The sequence below is a fragment of the Myotis yumanensis genome, unplaced genomic scaffold (assembly GCF_028538775.1).
Source record: "Myotis yumanensis isolate MYYU_CA2020_CCGP unplaced genomic scaffold, mMyoYum1.0.hap1 SCAF_7, whole genome shotgun sequence".
Classification (NCBI taxonomy): domain Eukaryota; kingdom Metazoa; phylum Chordata; class Mammalia; order Chiroptera; family Vespertilionidae; genus Myotis; species Myotis yumanensis.
The window spans coordinates 37854645-37875985 of record NW_027223758.1 but is presented as its reverse complement, the minus strand read 5'-3'; the positions used below and the strand labels follow the sequence as shown (position 1 = coordinate 37875985).

The window sequence follows — 21341 nt, the reverse complement described above, 5'->3', positions numbered from 1 at the left end:
GATATTTGGTAGTTTCGATGTTGTTGTGTGAGGTAGCACGCACAGGTCTCTTCCTTATGCCGCCATCCTGGTTCTCCTGGGTCTGCTTCTTGAGTGTGTCTCCCATGGCTGCGAGCAGTTGAAGTCTGCAATTTGTTGGGATAGGCTGCAAAAGCGCAGGTGGGTCTTTTTGTGCACCTGGCACAGCTTGGATGGGGATGTAAATTGATTAGGGCTGAGACTCAGGGAGTTGCCATTGCGGAGCAAATAGCACTGGCTGAGTCTCCGCAGCCCCTTGAATCTCTGCCAGGGCTTTGTGTCCCCCAGTGCCGGTGAGCAGCTGTGCAACAGAGTCTCCCTCGCTTTCTGATGGTTGCAAGGCCGTGCTGCCTCTCCCCGTAGGGTCTGGTGCCTCATGATCCCGCCTGAACCAGCTCAGTGGATTTGAAAGTTTGCAGAAGCAAAGGCGTTTCTACTTGTGAGTCTGGCACAGCCCAGATGGGAATGTAAATTGCGTAGGGCGGGGTCACAGGGAGTCGCCGGGCGGAGACTCAGCGGCCCCTTGCCTATCCAGGACTCCAGGACTTTGTGTCCCCGAGTGCCGGCGAGCAGCCGAGCGCCAGAGCCTCCCTCGCTTTCTGACGGCTGGAAGGCCGTGCCGTCTCTCGCCTTGGGGCCTGGGGCCTCAGAGACCCGCCCGAACCAGCTCAGTGGATTTGAGAGTTTGTAAAAGCACAGTCATTCCCTCTTGTGCCTCTGGCACAGCCCTGAGGGTAGGGCGGGGTCACAGGGAGTTGCCAGCATGGAGGAAATAGCGATGGCGGCGTCTTCGCGCCCCTCGCCTCCCCGGGACACCAGGACTTCTTGTCCCTCAGTGCCGGCGAGCAGCCGCGTGTCAGAGCTTCCCTCGCTCTCCGACCACTGCAAGGCCGTGGCCGCCTCTCCCTGTGGGATCTGGGGCCTCAGAGACCTGCCCCGAGCAAGCCCAGAGGATTCGAGGGTTCGTAAAAAACCGAGAATCCATTTGCAGCCCGAGTGGCGTGTGACTGCGTACCTCTGGTTTTGGTGCCTCCGTAGCTCCCACTCAGTCTCACTGCGCTTCTTTCTTTTCCTCCAGTTGTAGATCTCCCACTGGGCCAACTTCCCCATGGTTCTGAGTGGCGGTTGTTTACTTCATAGTTGATAGTTTCAATGATGCTGTGAGAGAGCAGCACACACAGGTCCGCTCCCTACGCCGCCATCTTGATTCTCCCGCATTTCACAATTAGTGGTACTAGGGAGGAGTTCCTGACTGAAAGGAATGAGGCAAGAATTGGAGCCCTTGGAAATCTGAGAAGTCAGAGACAAGGCATGAAGAATAATAAGAGCAAATGTCACAGGCTGAGAACTGTGAAAAAGGAAAAACTGAGACCACTCTTCCAGTGTCTGGTTTGCATCAGTAATTCCACAAATTCTGATATGTTCAGAGCCTTCTGGGATAAACCTTTGCTTTATTAGGATTATTTAGTTAGTACCAATAGTACTTTAGCTTTAGCTATAATTCTCAGAGTTTTACCTCCTTCACAGAAGAGCCGAAAAGCATTTTCTTCTGAAACAGATGTTTTAAAAATTGCTTTCTTTTTTTGTTTTTTATTTATTGATTTTAGAGAGAGAAAAATATCGATTTGCCCCACTTGTTTATTCATTCATTGGTTGCTTTTTATATGTGCCCGGAACTGCAACCTTGGCGTAGTGGGACAAGGCTCTAACCCAGCCGTGGGCAAACTACGGCCCGCGGGCCGGATCCGGCCCGTTTGAAATGAATAAAACTAAAAAAAAAAAAAAAAGACCGTACCCTTTTATGTAATGATGTTTACTTTGAATTTATATTAGTTCACACAAACACTCCATCCATGCTTTTGTTCCGGCCCTCCGGTCCAGTTTAAGAACTCATTGTGGCCCTCGAGTCAGAAAGTTTGCCCACCCCTGCTCTAACCAGTTGAGCTACCCAGCCTGGGTCCAGAGAATTGCTTTCTATCTGAAGGCTTTATCAAACACAAACCGAGATATGACTTGGCAGAAATCAAGAATCAATTGTGTGTTTGAATTTCTAAGGTTACTAAATATTGACAGATAATCTACTGGTACTGAGTTGGCACAGGGCTTAGAAACGAGAGATTAAACTCAAGATTTAATTAAAGTCATGTGTTTACTCAATTGAAGATTACCCTCCCAGACACTCTGATGCTTCTCATCCACTAACCACTGACCACATGACCACAGAAAGTGACCACGACATTATTTGTAGAAAACTTATCATGTAGTAGAATGACTCCCTTTCTTGATACTTGAAAAGATGCCGGTTTGATCCGCAGTCCTTCTTGTATGTTCTGCTGTAGCTGATTCTGCATTGCGATGATCTTCTCCTTGGTGTTGGAGACAATGGGACAACTTTGCACAGCTGTCTATTCATCAAATATAGGAATATAGGAAACAGACTTAGCAATAGCATATTACAGCTCGTTTCTAGAGTCTCTGCTGCTCATTTCATCAGCCTCTGCTAGAGAAATGTATCTGAGGAGGACAATCCCCAAGAATGCAATGAGAGAAAATGCCATGATTCTAGAATCTCACTAATTTTATTGCATAGAAATTCATTCCTGAAGCACAGTTCTTTCCCAGAGTGGAGGAACTGCCTGCCTTCATCCTATTTCTCCAACCTCTGTGTCACCCACAAGGTCACCTGGTTTAAGGCAATCTTATAGGAAAGGTAGGTTTTATACAGAAAAAAAAAAGTATCTTCAAATATTGAAAAGACCACCACATGGGGATGTAAAGTACAGCCTAGGGAATACAGTCAATAATCCTATATAATAAAAGGTTAATATGCAAATTGTCCCCTCGGGAGTTCTACCCGGAGTTTGATCACTCACTATAACATGCGCTGACCACCAGGGGTGGTGCAGAACATGGCGGGCAACCAGCGGTGGTGGCAGGGTACTGAGGGGAGCAAGAGAAGGGGGAGGCCAGGAGGTGGGGAACCGCGTGGTGGCAGCATGCAGGCAGTGAGGGAAGGAAGAGGCAGGGAGGTGGGAAACCTGATCGGCCCTGATTGCTGGCCAGGCCTAGGGACCCTACCTGTGCACAAATTTCATGCACTGGGCCTCTAGTATTGGAATAACTATGTATGCTGTAAGGTGGGTACTAAAATTATTGGGGGGAATCATTTCTTAAGTTAAATGTTCATTGGTTCATTTCACAAACATATTACCATGTGTCTCTAATTATATTAGGTGGAAGTTCCCTCCTACCCTCTGAGGGGAAACAGATTTGTAACAGTAATAGCACCAGTCAGGCAAACCTTTAATCTCATTCTCTCTCCCAATCCTAATGTATATGTGGTAAGATAGTCACCAGGCCCACTAAGGCTTTAATTTCAGAGTGCTAGTGTCCTTACAGAGTCTATAAGGTAGAGATCTTTGTTCTGCATAAAGGATAACTGACATTTTGTTTTCTTTTTTTGAAATGAAAAAAAAAAGCTAAATAAAATCATGTTTAGTTAGAATTCAAGGTGCCAGACTTCTTTTTCATTCTATCTTTTTTATTTATTTTTTTTTAATTTTCTTTATTGATTAAGGTATTATATATGTGTCCTTATCCCCCCACTTTCCCCCCATCCCCATCACACCCTGGCTCATGCCCTCACTCCCTGGTGTCTGTGTCCATTGGTTAGGCTTATATGCATGCATACAAATCCTTTGGTTGATCTCTCTCCCTTACCCCCACCCTCCCCTACCTTCCCTCTGAGGTTTGATGGTCTGATCGATGCTTCTCTGTCTCTGGATCTGTTTTTGTTCATCAGTTTATGTTGTTCATTATATTCCACAAATGAGTGAGATCATGTGATACTTATCTTTCTCTGACTGACTTATTTCGCTTAGCATAATGCTTTCCAGCGCAATCCATGCTGTTGCAAATGGTAGGAGTTTCTTCCTTTTTACAGCAGCATAGTATTCCATTGTATAGATGTACCACAGATTTTTTGGTTCTTTAAAAAATATATTTTATTGATTTTTTACAGTGAGGAAGGGAGAGAGATAGAAACATTGATGAGAGAGAAGCATCGATCAGCTGCCTCCTGCACACCCGCTACTGGGGATGTGCCTGCAACCAAGGTACATGCCCTTGACCGGAACTGAATCTGGGACCCAGGCCGACGCTCTATCCAGTGAGCCAAACCGGCTAGGGCTGTAACTCAGTTTTTTAATCCACTCATCTGCTGATGAAGGTGCCAGACTTTTAAATGTTTGGTTCCTTCAAACTTAGTATAGCCCCTTATCTTATGTAAATATTAACAACTGGAATTGGGATGAAAGAAATATGATGACTATATAGTCTCTGCCTCCAAAAATTTCTAATCCAAGGAGAACATTAAATAATTTTAATCAATCCATGAGAATACTGTAACCTGCAATAGCTATTATGCAGTATACCTTGGAACGCTGTTCCCCAGGATGGTAATAAGTATTATGGGGAAGAGGGACTGTGCATTAAAAAAAAAAAAGTGATAAATATGGAATTAAAGTGAACATGTGGTTTTTTTCCCAACTGAAAAAACTTCTCAAAGCCTTTAATATACTAATATGTATTCTGAATTTCCAAGAGGAGGATATAATATGCAGCATTTCCTCAAGTTATTTGACCACATAGCTAGCAAGAGTGCAAAAAAAGAAAAAAAATAGCAAGAGTGAAAAGGACATCCAAATTGGGACTCAGATGCCTGTGAAGATTCCCTGGGCTGCTTGGCCTGTGGACCATGTTTGAGTTTACTGGTTTTGCTAATGTGGAAGCATGCTTCTATCCATGTTCTCGGTGTTTGTAAGCCAGTGTACTAAGAATGAGAACTTTTTTTCATAAGCTGCATTAATTTTAATTGCCAGTGGTTTTCTTAACTGCTATAAGCAGATGACTTGTGTATGTACAAGTAAACAATGGTTTGTAATACTCTTCCCCCAAAAAAAGAGTAAAGTTTTGCCTGTTGTCACAAGCTATCTCAGAGTTACATCAATAAATAGAAAAGTACTTTTGCGCAAGCTGTCATTTTACAACTAAGGATACTAGCTATAAACTGAGCACTAAAGTTGCTGTTGTACATGGGAAAGTTGGCTCTTTGAACACCTATCAACTGCCATGTATTTGCACAAAAAATAAGCACAAGCAATTTATCATGCTTCTTAATTTATGAGGATATGCCTTACCTTTTATTTATTTTTTTTAATATATTTTATTGATTTTTTTACAGAGAGGAAGGGAGAGGGAGAGGAATAGCGAGTTAGAAACATCGATGAGAGAGAAACATCAAGTCAGCTGCCTCTTGCATGCCCCCTACTGGGGATGTGCCTGCAACCCAGGTACATGCCCTTGACTGGAATTGAACCTGGGACCCCTGAGTCCACAGGCCGACGCTCTATCTGCTGAGCCAAACCAGCTAAGGCTGCCTTACCTTTTAGAGTCTTTCCACCTTTCTGCAATGTGAATATATGCAGGCCCTTTAGCTAAACCCCAACCCAAGGCTAGTGCTTCTCTAAGAGCCACCAATGACAGTGAGTTCAGACAGTTGGTTAGAGCATCATTGTAATACATCAAGGCTGTAGGTTCTATCCCTGGTCAGGGTACATACAAGAATCAACCAGTGAATGCATAAATAAGTGGAACAACAAACTGATGTTTCTTTTAAATCAATAAATTGTTTTAAAGCTGTGTTTTATTGATTTCAGAGAGAAGAAGGGAGAGGGAGAGAGGGATAGAAACGTCAGTGGTGAGAGAGAATCATTGATCCGTTGCCTCGCACACTCCACACTAGGGATCAATCCTGCAACCCGGGCATATGCCCTGACTGGGAATTGAACCTTGACCCCCTGGTTCATGGGTCACACTCAACCCCTAAGTCACACCAGCTGGGCTCAAATCAATAAATTTAAAAAAAAATTTGTAAAGGTATCTAAAGAAAAGTGTATCTAGAGAAAAGAGTACCATGTTAAGTTTACATGTTTGTATTTCTCAAGATTTCAATTTAATTTATGCATAATAATTATAGATTTCTGAACCTTTTCTGAAAACACTGATTGCTTTACATAAAGATGTGTCTACTTGATGTTTTTTTAAAATATATTTTATTGATTTTTTACAGAGAGGAAGGGAGAGGGATAGAGAGTTAGAAGCATCAATGAGAGAGAAACATCAATCAGCTGCCTCCTGCACAACCCCTACTGGGGATGTGCCCACAACCAGGGTACATACCCTTGACTGAAATCGAACCTGGGACCTTTCAGTCCGTAGGCCAACACTCTATCCACTGAGCCAAACCAGTCAGGGCAACTTGATGTTTTTTTATATTATAGAGAGAGTTATAATTTAAATAATTGACTTACATATTAAAGTAGTATATCTATCACAACACTGAATTCTTTCAACAGACTTGGAAGATGTTACAAAAACACCTGATTGTTCCAGTGCACCAGTGAGAGAGGAAAGGGGCGATCTTATCAAATTTTACAATACAATATATGTAGGAAGAGTGAAGTCATTTGCATTGAAATATGACTTGTCAAATCAGGACCATATGGTACGTTTTATATTTTATTGCTTTATTAATATCTTAGTCATAGTTAGATTATTATGAGTTTATTTTGCTAGATAAGTATTTCACTGATGTATTATATAGGACAAAATATACTAGTAATCACAAGTGATTAAGGGTATGATACAGCAGAGACCAGAGGAAAACAGGGAAATTTAATCCATACTATCATTATGTTGCTAGAAATTATGTATACATGTGGGCAAGGACTAGATGGGAACAGGAAAAAAATTTTTTTTAATATGTTTTTATTGATTTCAGAGAGGAAGGGAGAGGGAGAGAGAGATAGAAACATCAGTGATGAGAATCATTGATCAGCTGCCTCCTGCATGCTCCCTTCTGGGGGTTGAGCCCCCAACCCAGGCATGTGCCCTTGACCGGAATCAAAACCAGGACTCTGCAGTCCGCAGGCCAACACTCTATCAACTGAGCCAAACTGGCTAGGGCAAAACAAAACAAAAAAAATTTCATATGGTAACTGTTCTCTTGTTTTTTATTTCTATTGTTGTATTAATGAAATAAATGTGTTTCGCAAAATAAAGAGCAAAGGATATAGATAGGCCTGAATTATAAATAGAGGCAGTGCTAAGAAATTTTTATGCAAATCCTAGCTTTAGCAGTCGAACCAGTTTGTGAAAGTAGTATTACCAGTATGAAAACCAACTTGATTCCCAATAGATAAGACTTTAGTTTTAAGAAAGAGGGACATAGTAGAAGCTATACCCAGCCAGTAGCCACGTACGTTTATCTGTGTGTCTCTTCACATTTCTGTTCTTGTTCCTTCCAAGGAATATGCTCTCTATCTGTCCTCAGAGGCCATGACTACTCATCCTAAAGTTCTCGCTCCCATCATATGCTATGCTAGATGGAAGCTAGATAGAGAAAAGAGTACCACGTTAAGTTTACATGTTTGTATTTCTCAAGATTTCAATTTAATTTATGCATAATAATTGTAGATTGCTGAACCTTTTCTGAAAACATTGATTGCTTTACATAAAGATGTGTCTACTTGATGTTTTTTTATATTGTAGAGAGAGTTATAATTTAAATAATTGACTTACATATTAAAGTAGTATATCTATCACAACACTGAATTCTTTTAACAGACTTGGAAGATGTTACAAAAACACCTGATTGTTCCCGTGCACCAGTGAGAGAGGAAAGGGGCGATCTTATCAAATTTTCTGAAAACATTGATTGCTTTACATAAAGATGTGTCTACTTGATGTTTTTTTATTTATTTTATTTTTATTTATTTATTTTTAAAATATTTTATTGATTTTTTACAGAGAGGAAGGGAGAAAGATAGAGAGTTAGAAACATCGATGAGAGAGAAACATCGATCAGCCGCCTCCTGCACATCTCCCACCGGGGATATGCCCGCAACCCAGGCACATGCCCCTGACCAGAATCGAACCTGGGACCCTTCAGTCCGCAGGCCGACGCTCTATCCACTGAGCCAAACCAGTTTCGGCTTGATGTTTTTCTATATTGTAATCTCTATCATCAGCCAATTGCAACTAATTTTATTAGCTTCAAGATGAAAATGAGTAATAATTAAGGAACCATCTCTATTCTTGAGAAGGAAACATTGTAACAAATATTAAAGAAAAGTACAGACTCAGCTCACCAAACTCTGTTTCTTTTTTTTTTCCTAAATCTTTTGTGTTTTATTATAAAGTTTTAATATTTCATTAACAGACTTGTTCTATGTTGAACTGAGCCTTCTGGCTCATAGAATTCTCCGCCTCTCTTTTATGCTCTCTACTATTGCTTTGGCTGTGGGTATGTGTGTGTTGAGAGAGATTTTTTGTTATAAGTATTAGGACATTGATTATTTTTTGCCCCTACTTTCTGAGAATGGATGTGGGGTTCCTATACTCTTGGCTTAGTGTTGCTGGTGTCTTACGCAGAATTCTTCAGGGTTTCCTGAAAGATCCAGAAAAATACATTTTAGTTTGTCTCTTAGTAATTGTTGAAAAATAAGGGGTAATGGACCATTTCTTTGCTTTTATTCAGCCATAAATAAGTTCCTACAATATAACTGACTCCCACCTAGGAGATGCCAGTAAGAATAAAAATATGGTGGAATTCCAAAAAGAAAGAAAACTTTTATCTTAAAACAACTTACTTTTGGGTTATTTCAGATGGAAGCTCCACCACTCTCTCCTTTTCCACATATTAAGCAACAGCCTGGCTCACCACGCCGAATTTCCCAACAGCACTCTGTTTATGTTTCCCCACACAAGAATGGGTCAGGCCTTACGCCAAGGACTGCTCTGCTGTATAAGTTCAATGGCAGCCCTTCTAAGGTAAGGTACACAAAAACTTTACTCCAAAACAACGTATGTACATTTGTTAAAAATTGGATTTCAGATTACCAGTTAGTAATTTTTAATCTGCTCTCTCTGTTTTGAATAGTTACTACTAATAAATATGAACTGATACTATGGCAAATTTCCTGTGAACAAGAGCATTGTATTCAGTTGAGGTAGTTTAATCCATTACCATTGACATGGTATTGGAGGAGTTCAGTGCAAGAGTCGTGTGTCTTCCTGCTCCAGCTTAATCTTGAGAAAGGGCCACCAGTAATGCAACAGCTGTTAGTGGTCAGAAATGGGGAACAATAAGTTTAAAGAAAGGCTTTGAAAGTGAAAGCTCATTTGGTGGATGATAACAAGGATAGTAAAGTCTGAAAAGAGGCCTCCTCTTATTTACATCGACAGCTCTGTTATCTCTCTTTATCCTGTACCATGATGAAGATGTGACTGGGACATGATTGCTGTTTTTTTATATTTGAAGGGCTATCAAGGAGATATGTTCAGTATGTCTCCAGAAGCCAGAATCACTGCCAACTGCAAAAAATTGTACTGGGAAAGATTGTAACTCAATCCAAATACAAGGGCAGCTCCTTAACTCATGACTTTCTCATTCAGTTCCACAAACATCTGTTGAGTTTTTACTGTACTTAGCAAACAAAACACTGAGATAGAGCACCTCACAGATTTACATTTCCTCTTCTTAGAAGTCGATTTCCCATAAGGATGTTTAGAAGATGCATGAAATCAAAGATGGCACCAATTGATTTCTAAGGCAATGATTTCAAAACATGGGTCAGGATCACCTGGGGAGCTTCTTGAAGACAAGATACCTGTCCCATAGACCTACTGAGTGACAAAGTTTTAGCAGTTAGCTCTACACAGTTGTGATGCACAGCTTTTAGGAAACACTTCTGTAATGCCTTGCTATTGAGAGTGTGGATTTCAGACCAGCAACATCAGCATCACTTGGGAGCATTTTAGAAATGCAAGCTCAGGCCTCACACTAGCCCTACTGAATCTGAGTCTGTATTTTCAACAAGATCCCCAGATGATTAGAAGGTACATAAAATTTCAAAAGCATTGCTTTAAGAGGAGGACCTCAAACTATAGGGAGCATCAGAATCAACTGGAGGGGTGAAACAGATTGCTAGGCCCCACCCCCAACATTTGAGTCAGTAGGATTATGCATGAGAATTTGCATTTCTAATACATTCCTAGATGCTTCTGCTGCATCTGTTCTATGTTCACACTGGGAACTACTGCTATAAGGTAAATTCGTTTTTTTAAAAAACTCCTGAAAAGATTAGTTCTAATTACCCTTATTCAGTTAACCTTGATTTTTAAAAAATAATCTGTACCCCAGCAGGATAGAGGGCAGGAAAAAGCAGTTAGCTTCGTTCTTTGGTGCTAGTTCCCTTTTCCCCTTTGCTCATGCATGTCCTCTATTTTTGCACAGAGTTTGAAAGATATCAACAACATGATAAGGCAAGGTGAACAGAGAACCAAGAAGCGAGCAATAGCCATTGATGGTGATGCAGAATCACCTGCCAAACGCCTCTGTCAAGAAAATGATGATGTTTTACTTAAAAGACTACAAGATGTTGTCAGTGAAAGAGCAAACCATTAGTGCCTTTCCTGTTTTGTGGTAAAAGCACTTTCAGGTTGTTTTGCATAAAGTTGGGGCTCTATCCTTCAGAACTTTCAACCTTGTATATGGTAAATATCACTGAATTATAAGAAAAATTGCACGAAAATTATACACTTTTTTTTAAACATTCATGCAAAATGTAGTTGACAGAGATGTATTTTGAGTTGGATTAGAAAGGAATGTTTTTGCCCTAGCTGATTTGGCTCAGTGGATAGAGCATTGGCCTGGGGACTGAAGGGTCTGGGGATCGATTCCAGTCAAGAGCATATGCCTCGTTTGCAGACTCGATCCCCAATTGATGTGTCTCTTTCATATCCATATTTCTCTCTCTGTCTCTCCCCCTCCCTTCCACTCTCTCTAAAATCAATGGGAAAATATCCTTGGGTGAGGATCAACAACAAAAAGGAAAGAAAGGAATGTTTTAAGTGCCTTTAAACATATTAATTGTCCTAGAATTTTTTTAATGTTTGTTCCTTGGGTTCGTTTTTAAGATGAAGTAAGGAGAAATCTAATTTTTTAGCTTACTTTTTAAAATAATCAAATGTCTCCTCCTTCTGTGCTTTGTAATATGAGGGTCAATAGTCTATTTTTGGTAAACATGCTTTGAGATATTTGTGTTCTCAATTTCATATTGAGTAGGGGTTGGTTCCCATGGCAGTTGGGCCAGAGGTTGTTGCACCAGCCTGTTTCTGACCCACTGTGGTAACTCCACATCCAGGTGCCGCTACTATTCTTGGTTCTCTAGATCCCTTCCTCTCCTTGAGCATAAACAGATTTAACCTGAGCCCATGCATTACCCACACTTCTTGCTTTCCAACCCTAAGCCCTCTTAGCCTGGTGTCACAACCTAATGAAAAGGGTCTTGCTCCTTTTTTTAAACTATTATCATTTTGCTTCTGAACCATTAACTTAACTATATATGATTATATTATATCATGTAATTCTCAAAACAGAAAGCTGCTTCTCAAACCAGTAAAATAAAATGCAGATAAGAGTTTTTAGAAACTAAATTTCCTATTTAGTGAGTTAGCACCCTGATAATGTGTGAAATACTACTTTTGAGGTCATCATAAGATGAGTCATTCTCAATGTCTAATTAATTCCCTAATAGTTAAATCTTTTTTTTAAGATTTTTTTTTAATTTGAGAGAGAGAGAGAGAGAGAGAGAGAGAGAGAGAGAGAGAGAAGGAAAAGGAAGAGAGACAAAGAGCAAGAGCGAAACATTGATGTGAATGAAACATTCATGGACTGCCTCCTGCATGTCTCCTACCTGGGATTAAGCACTCAACCAGGGCATGTGTCCTAATCAGAAATCAAAGCTACCAACCAACTGAGCCACACCGGCCTGGGCTAGTGGAACCTTTTTCTAAACTACATTAATATCTTTTCATACCTTATAAGTTACATCAATAAAACAACTGGTTATTACTTTCTTCTCTTTGTTTTCAGTATTAGTTTTTCATTGTGAGTTTCCCATTAGGATCTGATCACTGGGGCCCCATAAGGATGTTTTCCAGTCAGTACTAGGTAGGGGTAGTGCAGCTTTCCAAAGAATCAACTATTCGATATTCACTTTTTCTAGTGTGTTTTCAAAATCTGGAAGAATATGGTTAAGCCATTCTTAATTATTTTTTTTCAGAAAATGTTATCAATTGTATATTTTTTGGACTGAACATCTTATTTTTAAGAATGTAAAGTGTGCCCTAGCCGGTTTGGCTCAGTGGATAGAGCGTCGGCCTGCAGACTGAAGGGTCCTAGGTTCGATTCCGGTCAAGGGCACATGCCCAGGTTGCAGGCTCCATGCCTAGTAGGGGGCCTGCAGGAGGCAGCCAATCAATGATTCTCTCTCATCATTGATGTTTCTATCGTTCTTCCTCTCCCTTCCTTCCTGAGATCAATAAAAATATATTTTTTAAAAATGCAAAGTGTTTAATTTAACCTATGTCTAACCCTGGCTAATTTGAATTAGTCTAATATTTGCCTATAAATTAGTAATTATTGTCAGGAATTTTATTTTTAAATTGTAAGAAGAAAAGTTATTTTGTTCACATCTTACTTTTCTTAAAATTACATCATCCTTTTTTGTGTGTAGTATCTACACAGTTATAAGCCAAATAACATCAAGTGTGTGTTGAATCCTTGTATATATTTTAATGTAGCTATAACTATTGTGTCATTTTTGTCTTCATTATTAATGTGCAGAATATAAGTGAGTATTTGTACATTAACTATATAAGAAACTCTGGAAATGTTTATCAGTCAGTTTTCAAAACTTGGTATCAATTGTACATAAAATTATTAATAAAACATTAGAGTTTTTGAAATTATTGAAAAACTATACTTGTGCTCTTTTCTGTGTATCTAGAAGCAATTGTGCAGCCATTTTAGAATCTACATCTCTTTAAATATCTGCTTTGTATCTTTTGAACAGTTTAATGTAACCTAAAAATTAATGTTCTTGGTGGTTTCTAAGAGCTACGAAGAGAATGGGAGTGAGTGACTGCTTGAGGGGTGCAGAGTTTTCTTTTGGGTAATGAAAATATTTTGGAGCTAATATAGGTGTTGGTTGGGTAACATTGTGAATTTACTAAATGACATTGAATTTTACTTTAAAATGGTTAATTTTATGTTAGGTGAATTTCATTTTGATTTTTAAAAGGCCTTAGAATGAACATGTGGACTAAATTAATTGATACTGGATTAAGGAAAAGGCTTATTTCTCTCTTAGGAATGCTTTTGGGTATATTTATCCAAGTGAGATTCACAGCTTAAAAATTCTTTTCTAATTAAGATTTTAATGGGGGGAGGTGAGTAGGTGGAGGTGGGAGAGGGTATGGGGATGATAAATGGTAATGGCGGAAAAAATATTTTGATGTGGCTTTTTAAAAAAGAAAAAGGAAAGTAATAATCCTGCTTGTTTTGTTTTTGTTCCTTTAAGTCAACAAATATTAATGGCTGCATACTCTATTCCTGGCCCTTTGCTAGGTGTTAGGGATGTAAACATGAACCACACATAGTTCCTGTCCTCAAGATATAATATTTGTAGCCCATTAATATAATGTGATAATTACAGTAATAAAGCTCTATGAAGAGGAATGGTGTTAGCACAGAGAAGGGAATGATTCACTCTGCCTGGGTAAGTGTGTCAGGTCCCTAAAGGGAAAGCTAAGTGGTAATTTAGTTCTTAGGGATACATAACTGTTTGCTAGGGCAGTAGAAGTATTCAGAGAGCACAACCTGTACAAAGACCCAGAGGCATGAACGTACTATAGGTTTTGAGAGTTGCAGGTAGTTTAGTGAGGCTGGAGTGTAGTGTGCATATGCAAAAATGTGCAAAATAGGGCTGGAAGGGTAGGTAAGGCTTTTCATAGTCAGGCTTTTTAAGCCAGGTTAAGGAGCTCAGGCTTAATCATTTCCACTGTTTCCACTGTTCCACTTGGCCGCAACTTGGAGGCTTTGAAAAACACACCAAAAGATGGGTCCCTTCCCCAGAGATTTCTGATTTAATTTATTTGAAAACTGCCTAGCATCAGGATTTTTAAATACTCCTTAGGTGTGAACACCTAAGGCTGAGAACCACTGCAATAGGCCATGGGGAGACACTAAAGAGGTTTTAGCTTTAAGTGGATAATGACAAAATCTGATGTCTATTTCAGAGCAGCAGTTTTCTAGTCCTTATGCTTGCCCAAGGATAAGGATTACCCTAGACACCTACCTGTATTAACAATACAGATTCTTAGGCCCCACCATTGACCAATAGAATGATAATCACCTGGGGAAGGAGCTAGGGATTTTGTTTTTAACTTCAGTTCCAACCCTTAAGCACTTAAGAGACCTGACTGTGCTTCTCAAAGTTTACTGATTATTAATCGTGTTTAAAATGCAGTCTAACTCAGTAGATCTTAGGTTGGGCCTGAGATTTTACTTTACCAACAAGCTCCCATATAACGCCAGTGTTGTTAGTTTTCAAAAGAGTACACTTGGGCCCTGGCTGGTGTAGCTCAGTTGGTTGAGCGTCATCCCGTGCACCAAAAGGTTGCCAGTTTGATTCCTGGTCAGAGCACACGCCTGAGTTTCGGACTTCATCCCCGTAGGAGGTGTGCAGGAGGCAGCCAATCAACGTTCTACTCTCAAATCAATGTTTCTCTCTCCCTTAAAAAAAGTGTGAGGCGTGCAGCCTATCAATGATTCTCTTTCATCATTGATGTTTCTATCTCCCCCTCTCTGAAATCAATAAAAAAATATTTTTTAAAGTACACTTTGAATAGCAAGGTTTAGAAATGTGGAAGATGGGCAAAGAATGAATTAGAGGAAGATTTATATGATAGACTAATTAGGTTAGTGAATTTTAACTTGGGGTAATTTTGCCCCCTTATAGGACATTTGGCAATGAAGAGAGACATTTTTGCAATTTTGAATGTCATACCTGGATGGGGCAGGGTGAGTGGTAGTGCTACTGGTATCCAGGTTGTAGAAGCCAGGAATGGTGCTAAACATGGTACAATGCACAGTAAAGCCCCACAACAAAGAATTATCCAGCCAAAGATGTCAATTCTGCCAATTCCTGAATTAAGGAAACACTCAGGCAAGAAGAGCTGTACACTAAGATAGATACTGATAGTGGGGACCAAAGAGGAACTATAGAGGGTCACCTAATTTGGCCTGTATGGGGGAGAGGGGGGGAGAGGTGGAGGGGTCCCAGTCAGATATGGCTTAATAAGGAAGATGACTTTCCAGACAGGATTAATGGTAATAAATTCCAGGTGGGGTGACTGATAATACAAGAGAGATTATTTGGCATCAATGACAGACCCTTAATATGTTAAGAGAATAAAATACTCCTAAGGTTTCGGGTACTATATCTAAGTGGTGGTTCCAACAAATTTCCCAATGGTAAGATTAATCTTTGAGGACTTATTAACCAAAGAGATTCAATACTGTGGCATACGAACAGTTTTTTAAGCATCCTAGGCTATTTTTTTAAATTGTTTTTTAATTGATTTTTAGAGAGGGAAGGGAGAGAGAAAGAAAGAAACATGGATTGGCTGCCCCCCTCATGCACCTGGACCAGGGGTATGTACCCACTGCCATCACTGGCCCCACTCGCACCCACAGCTGGTGCCAGAGCCTCCGCTTGCACCCACTACCAGCACCCAGCGCCGGTCCTGATTGCTTAGCGCTGTCGGTGGGTGCGCATGGCGGCTGCCAGCCCCAATTGCCCCTGAGGGCTTCTCTACCTCCCCCTGCTCCTGGGGGAGCGATTGGGGCGGTGCCAGCACTGGCCCCAATCGCTTCTCGCCATCAGTGGGTGTGAGCGGGGCCAGCGCCATCAGTACGTGGGAGCAGCAGCAGGAGAGGGACTGCTGTCAGACAGGGGACCGGGGCTGGGCAGGGGCACAAAGGATGGGCCAAGACCCACCCCAGTGCCCACTGAAGCCTCATGGCCCACAGTTTCTTTCAAGGTGCACGAATTCATGTACTGGGCCCCTAGTATCTCAATAAAGCTGTTATTTTAAAAAACTAATTCAAGTTCAGCTGTTAACCCAACTTTATACAAAGTTACCCAACCTTATGGCAAACCATCTACTTATATACAATAACTTCAATTTAGAGTTGAGGAAATTTTGGATATTAACTCCTTATCAGATGTATCATTGATGAATGTGTTCTATCATTCAGTTGGTTGTCTTTTCATTTTGTTGATGATTTCCTTTGCTGTGCAAAAACTTTTTAGTTTGATGTAGTCACGTTTGTTTATTTTTTCCTTTGTTCCCTTTCAGAAAAAAAAATATTACTAAAAGCCATCTCTAAGATTTTACTGCCTATGTTTTCTTCTAGGATTTTTATGGTTTTACGACTTACATTTAAGTCTTTTATCTATTTTGAGTTTATTCTTGTATATGGTGTAAGTTGGTGTTCTAGTTTCATTTTTTTACATGTATCTTTCCATTATTCCCAACACCATTTATTGAAGACTGTCTTTCCCCATTAAAAAAAAAAGTAGATTAACCAAGAGTATGGAAATCCAAATTCAAATATCCTCCCTGACACTGTATCACCAAACCAAGTTAAGACCTCTCTATTCAGTTAAGTCATCAGCACTTCAGAAAATAATTGACTTACTATAGAAAATAACATTGTAAAAAAAATTAGAATATATAGAAGCAAAAAATAAACACTATATTCCCACCAGTCAGAGGTCACTTTTTATTTGTTTGTTTGTTTGTTTGTTAAACTTTTACCTCTTTTTAAAAAATATATTTTTAGTGATTTCAGAGAGGAAGGGAGAGGGAGAGAGATAGAAACATCAGTGATGAGAGAGAGAATCATTGATAGGCTACCTCCTGCACGCCCCCTACTGAGGATTGAGCCTGCAACCCCGGGCATGTGCCCTGGACCAGAATTGAACCCGGGACCCCTCAGTCCACAGGCTGAAGCTGTATCCACTGAGTCAAACCAGCTAGGGCCAGAGGTCACTTTTTAAATGTTTTTAATGTTTTATTATTATTATTTTTCACATGAAGGGAATTGTACAAATCTTATACATAGTTTAAACTATGATTTTTTCAAGCTTTATTGAAGTATAATTTACATAGAATAAAATGCATTCGTTTTAAATGTACAGTTTGATGAATTTTATTAATTGTATATAGTTATATAATTCTGCACCAAACAATGCACTACACGTTCTCTGTAGGGTGGGACGTTTTTGCCACGTAGGAGTGGAGCGAAGCATGGAGGCTATGAGCAGGGAGCAGCTGAACGTATATTTTAATTTCTTTTTTATTCCCTAAGAGTAATTGGTTTGCTGGGCCAAATGGTAAATATATGTTTAATTTCATAAGATATTGCCATGTCCTTTTTCAAAGTGGACCATTTTACATCGCCACCAGCAGTGTGTAAGAGTTCCATTTGCTCCACATTATAGCCACTTCTCGATGTGAATCTTCCTAGACTTTTTTCAATGCATATGTCATATATTGTTTACTAGTAGCTAAAAATGGATGATATGTATCACTTAATATATCAGAGTCATCTTTGCAATCTCTAAAGTATTCTATGAACAAATTCTAATACTTGTGTTCTCACATATGAGTATACCATTATTTATGTTATTTTATCATCAAACAAAGAAAAATTAACAGGGTTGGGGGGGGTTGGTTAAAGTTCTTTCAGATAATGGCATTTGGACTAAATTTTGTTTAGTGGGTCTAATGTTTGCAAAGTTAAGAATTGGGCATAAAAAAAAATCAGGCATTATTTGTAACATCATGATGCACAATTGTTAGAACGCTAACGTTAGTCATCACATAGTGGAGAACCAAATAGGCTCCCTTACTTCATTTGGGTCTCTGCTCAAGTGTTAGGTCACAGCACTTTTTAGACCAACCCAGCCTCTCCTATAATCTTAACTTGCTTTATTTTTCTCCCCAGCACTTATAAGCTACCCATGTATTATCTGAATTCCACCACTAGTAGTTTTAGTAATTGCATATAGTTGAATATGGTAATAATAATAAAACAAATAATCAAATAGATAACACAATAATAATAATAATACAAGAATAAACTCTGTTTCAAGTACTTACAACTGTAAGCCTACTTTTGCCCACCCCTGTATATAAGCTTCATGTGGTACTTTTTATTTCCTTGTGATTTTCCCAGAGTGCAAAATGATGCATTAAAGAAAATATAGGCTTGCTCTGGCCAATGTGGCTTAGTTGGCTGGAGCTCGTCCCGTGCACTGAAGGGTTGTGGGTTTGATCCCTAGTTGGGGCAAATAATCGATGTTTTTCTCTCTCCCTCTCCCTTCCTCTCTCTCTCTAAAAAAAAAAAAAAAAAGAGCAACTATATACTTGACATTTGTTGAATTAACTAGTTGAAGAAGGAGACTCAGAAATGCTTTTTATAATAACTATATCTCACATGTATTGAGCATTTTCCATGTGTCAGTCTCAATTCTCATAAAACCCTACAATAAACCTGTTTTATACAAGAGGAAATTAAAGCTTAGAGATTTTAAGTAACTTGCCCCAACTTTTAAAAAATTCAATGAAGTTGGGATTTTTGTGTGGTAAAATATGTATAACATAAAATTTACCATTTAACCATTTTTAACTATACAGTTCAGTAGCATTAAGTACACTCACAGTGTAGTGCAACTAATCTCCAGAATTTTTTCATCTTGCGAAACAAACTCATTGGATGAAACCCAGTTTTTTTAATATGTTTATTTATTTGTTTTTATTAATTTTAAAGAGAGGAAGGGAGAGGGATAGAAACAGAAACATGGATGAGATCGGCTGCCTCCTGTAAAACCCCCACTGGGGATAGAGCCTGAGGCCTTGGAATGTGCTCTGACCCAGAATCGAACCAGCGACCTCTTGGTTTAACCACTTATTAGCCCCACTAACCAGGCCCCAATTTTTATTCTGTAAATTCTACCATGTTTTTTGAGAATAGTCTTGGGTTGACTCAGATTTACCTAATTCTGTTTTTTCCTTTTCTTACCCTCGTCCCCCTCCCACCACAAGCTTATTCTGGGTGGTCTCAGGCTGTTTTCTCCCTCAAGCTTCTCTCTTCCTTTTTCTTGGGAAGTTCCCTCTGAAAGGGCGAGGGCTATGCCCTCCATCTTGCCCCGTATCCTCCATGTTGGGGCAGTAGCCATGTGCTCAGGAAGGTACCTTCTTCCCGGAGGCCCAGGCCTCTGCTGGCCACACCCGGGATTTCTTTAAACTGACCAATTACAATCAAAGGACATGCGCGCCATAGCCTGTGTAACAAGACCCGACTTGCGCCTGGCCAATCGGCAGGGCCCACGGTCATCTCTCCTCCCCTCACTCCACCCCCCTGTTAAAACCCCATTTTTTCCCACGGAAGCCTCTTTCTCCTCTTGCCGTTGTGTCGGAAGAGGCTGGGAGCCAGACCCGGGTCTGTAATAATAATAAAGGACTCTCTGCTTTTGCATCGGACTTGGCTGGCTCCCTGATGGTCTATTGGGGATCTTGAAATCTGGGCATAACACCCTCATTTGTTGTTTCTGTTTTGGAGCAGATCTTCCTACCCCCATCACACACAGAAAAAACTCAGCTTGTTGAAAGATTTCCATGTTCCAATGACAGTCTTTTTCCCTTTATTCAATCCTTCTCTTCCAACCCCTCTGTGAAAAGTCAAATAAAACAGAGTCACTTAAAAAGCTTTAAAATGAGTTGGAAGGCCATGAAGGAAGTGGGTCTTAAACTCTTGAACTGGGCAATACCATAAATATTCCAAAACGAGAACATCTGCAGCTTGTCACAGAGACAGATTTTTACTTAGTGATGACCCTAGCAATCAGTTTTGTTTAGCCACGCTTAACTTTCTGCTTCCAGCACCAATTAGAATTCTTTGTGAATGACATATGCAAACCTCCCCATTTTGCCTTTAAAAACCTCTGATTTTGTTACCCAGTGGGACACTGTTTGGATTGCTACCTGAATCAGTATGCTGTGATTGTAGTTTCTTTTTTATTTTTTAAATATATTTTTATTGATTTCAGAGAGGAAGGGAGAGGGAGAGAGAGATCAATGATGAAGGAGAATCATTGATCGGCTGCCTCCTGCACATCCCACATTGGGAATCTAGCATGCAACCCAGACATATGCCCTGACCGGTAATCAAACTGTGACCTCCTGGTTCATAGGTCTGAAGAGGAAACTGGTCTTGCAAGGTGTGTCAGACCATAGAAACTGTGAACAATGCACTGCCCTGGGGTGGGGAGGGTTGTTATGAAACTGTGAACAATGCACTGCCCTGGGGTGGGGAGGGTTGTTATGGGGGTGCCAGGATGGACCATCAGATGTGGCCTGACACCTGGGGGCCTTCCTGTAGGACCACGAAGGGGGCAGGGGGCATATCTGCAAGACAAAGACCCCAGCGGGATAAATATAAACAGGCTCTCTGCATGTTTCTTCACTCTGATTTGGAAATTATTCCCGGAGTCCACTAGTGTTAATAAATGGGGTCCCTCCCTTTCTCTAGGAAGCGTGTTTGGTATTTCTTTGGCCTTCTGCAACAGGTCAATGCTCAACCACTGTGCCACTCCAGCTGGGCTGTAGTTTCTTTTAATACCAACTAAACACTGTTCTTTTTCTTTATGTGATTTTTGCCTCTCTTCCAGTTGCCTCCTAGGAAGCCCAAATTCCTCACCTTTGCTGTACTTTCCATAAACTTACCACCTTAGACGCTTTCCACCAATTCCCTAAAGATGCAGTGCCACCTTAACCAGTTCCCCAAGGAACACTGTTTTCCTCCCCAGAATCTAATATCAATTTCCTTCCTGATTTTCAGAACTGCACTAGAAGGGGAAGTTCACTTCCCTGCAACTACCTCAACTGTAAATGAGCATCTCTAATAGGGGTAATCGAGCTTTTCAGTCTTGTAAAAAAATGTGAATAAGAGCATCTTAAACACTATCATGTTTATTGGTCTGCTTTAACTCACAATATAGGTACATACAATATGTTTGTTATGCAAATGAAACGCCAGAAGCAAATCTTCTGGTCCCACCCAGGTTACTGACTTTAAGCACTACCTTTATAGAAATTCTGCAACTATTTTCCTAGTTAAAGAGGTTTAACTTTGAGGAAGGAATGTAAAAAGAAATGATAGAAGGGTCCCATAACATTTGAATCAATATGTATTGTGTCAATAATGATAGTGTAACCAGACAAATAATTGGTCCGTGTTGCCTGTCACTGCTTGGGTCAATTAAGCAGAGACAGGGTTGAATCAT

At 40.1% G+C, this 21341-nt stretch overlaps 1 protein-coding gene across 3 annotated transcripts in view; it reads left to right on the top strand.

The window, feature by feature from the left end:
* Positions 1–12837, top strand: part of RBL1 (RB transcriptional corepressor like 1) — an 84368-nt gene extending 71531 nt beyond the window's left edge. For all 3 annotated transcript variants that reach the window (XM_070420280.1, XM_070420279.1, XM_070420281.1), the window contains 3 exons: positions 6435–6583; positions 8746–8910; positions 10376–12837. In XM_070420280.1, the coding sequence (XP_070276381.1) occupies positions 6435–6583; positions 8746–8910; positions 10376–10546 (485 nt within the window). In that variant the 3' untranslated portion in view covers positions 10547–12837. The remainder of the gene's footprint in view (positions 1–6434; positions 6584–8745; positions 8911–10375) is intronic.
* Positions 12838–21341: the final 8504 nt, after the last annotated feature.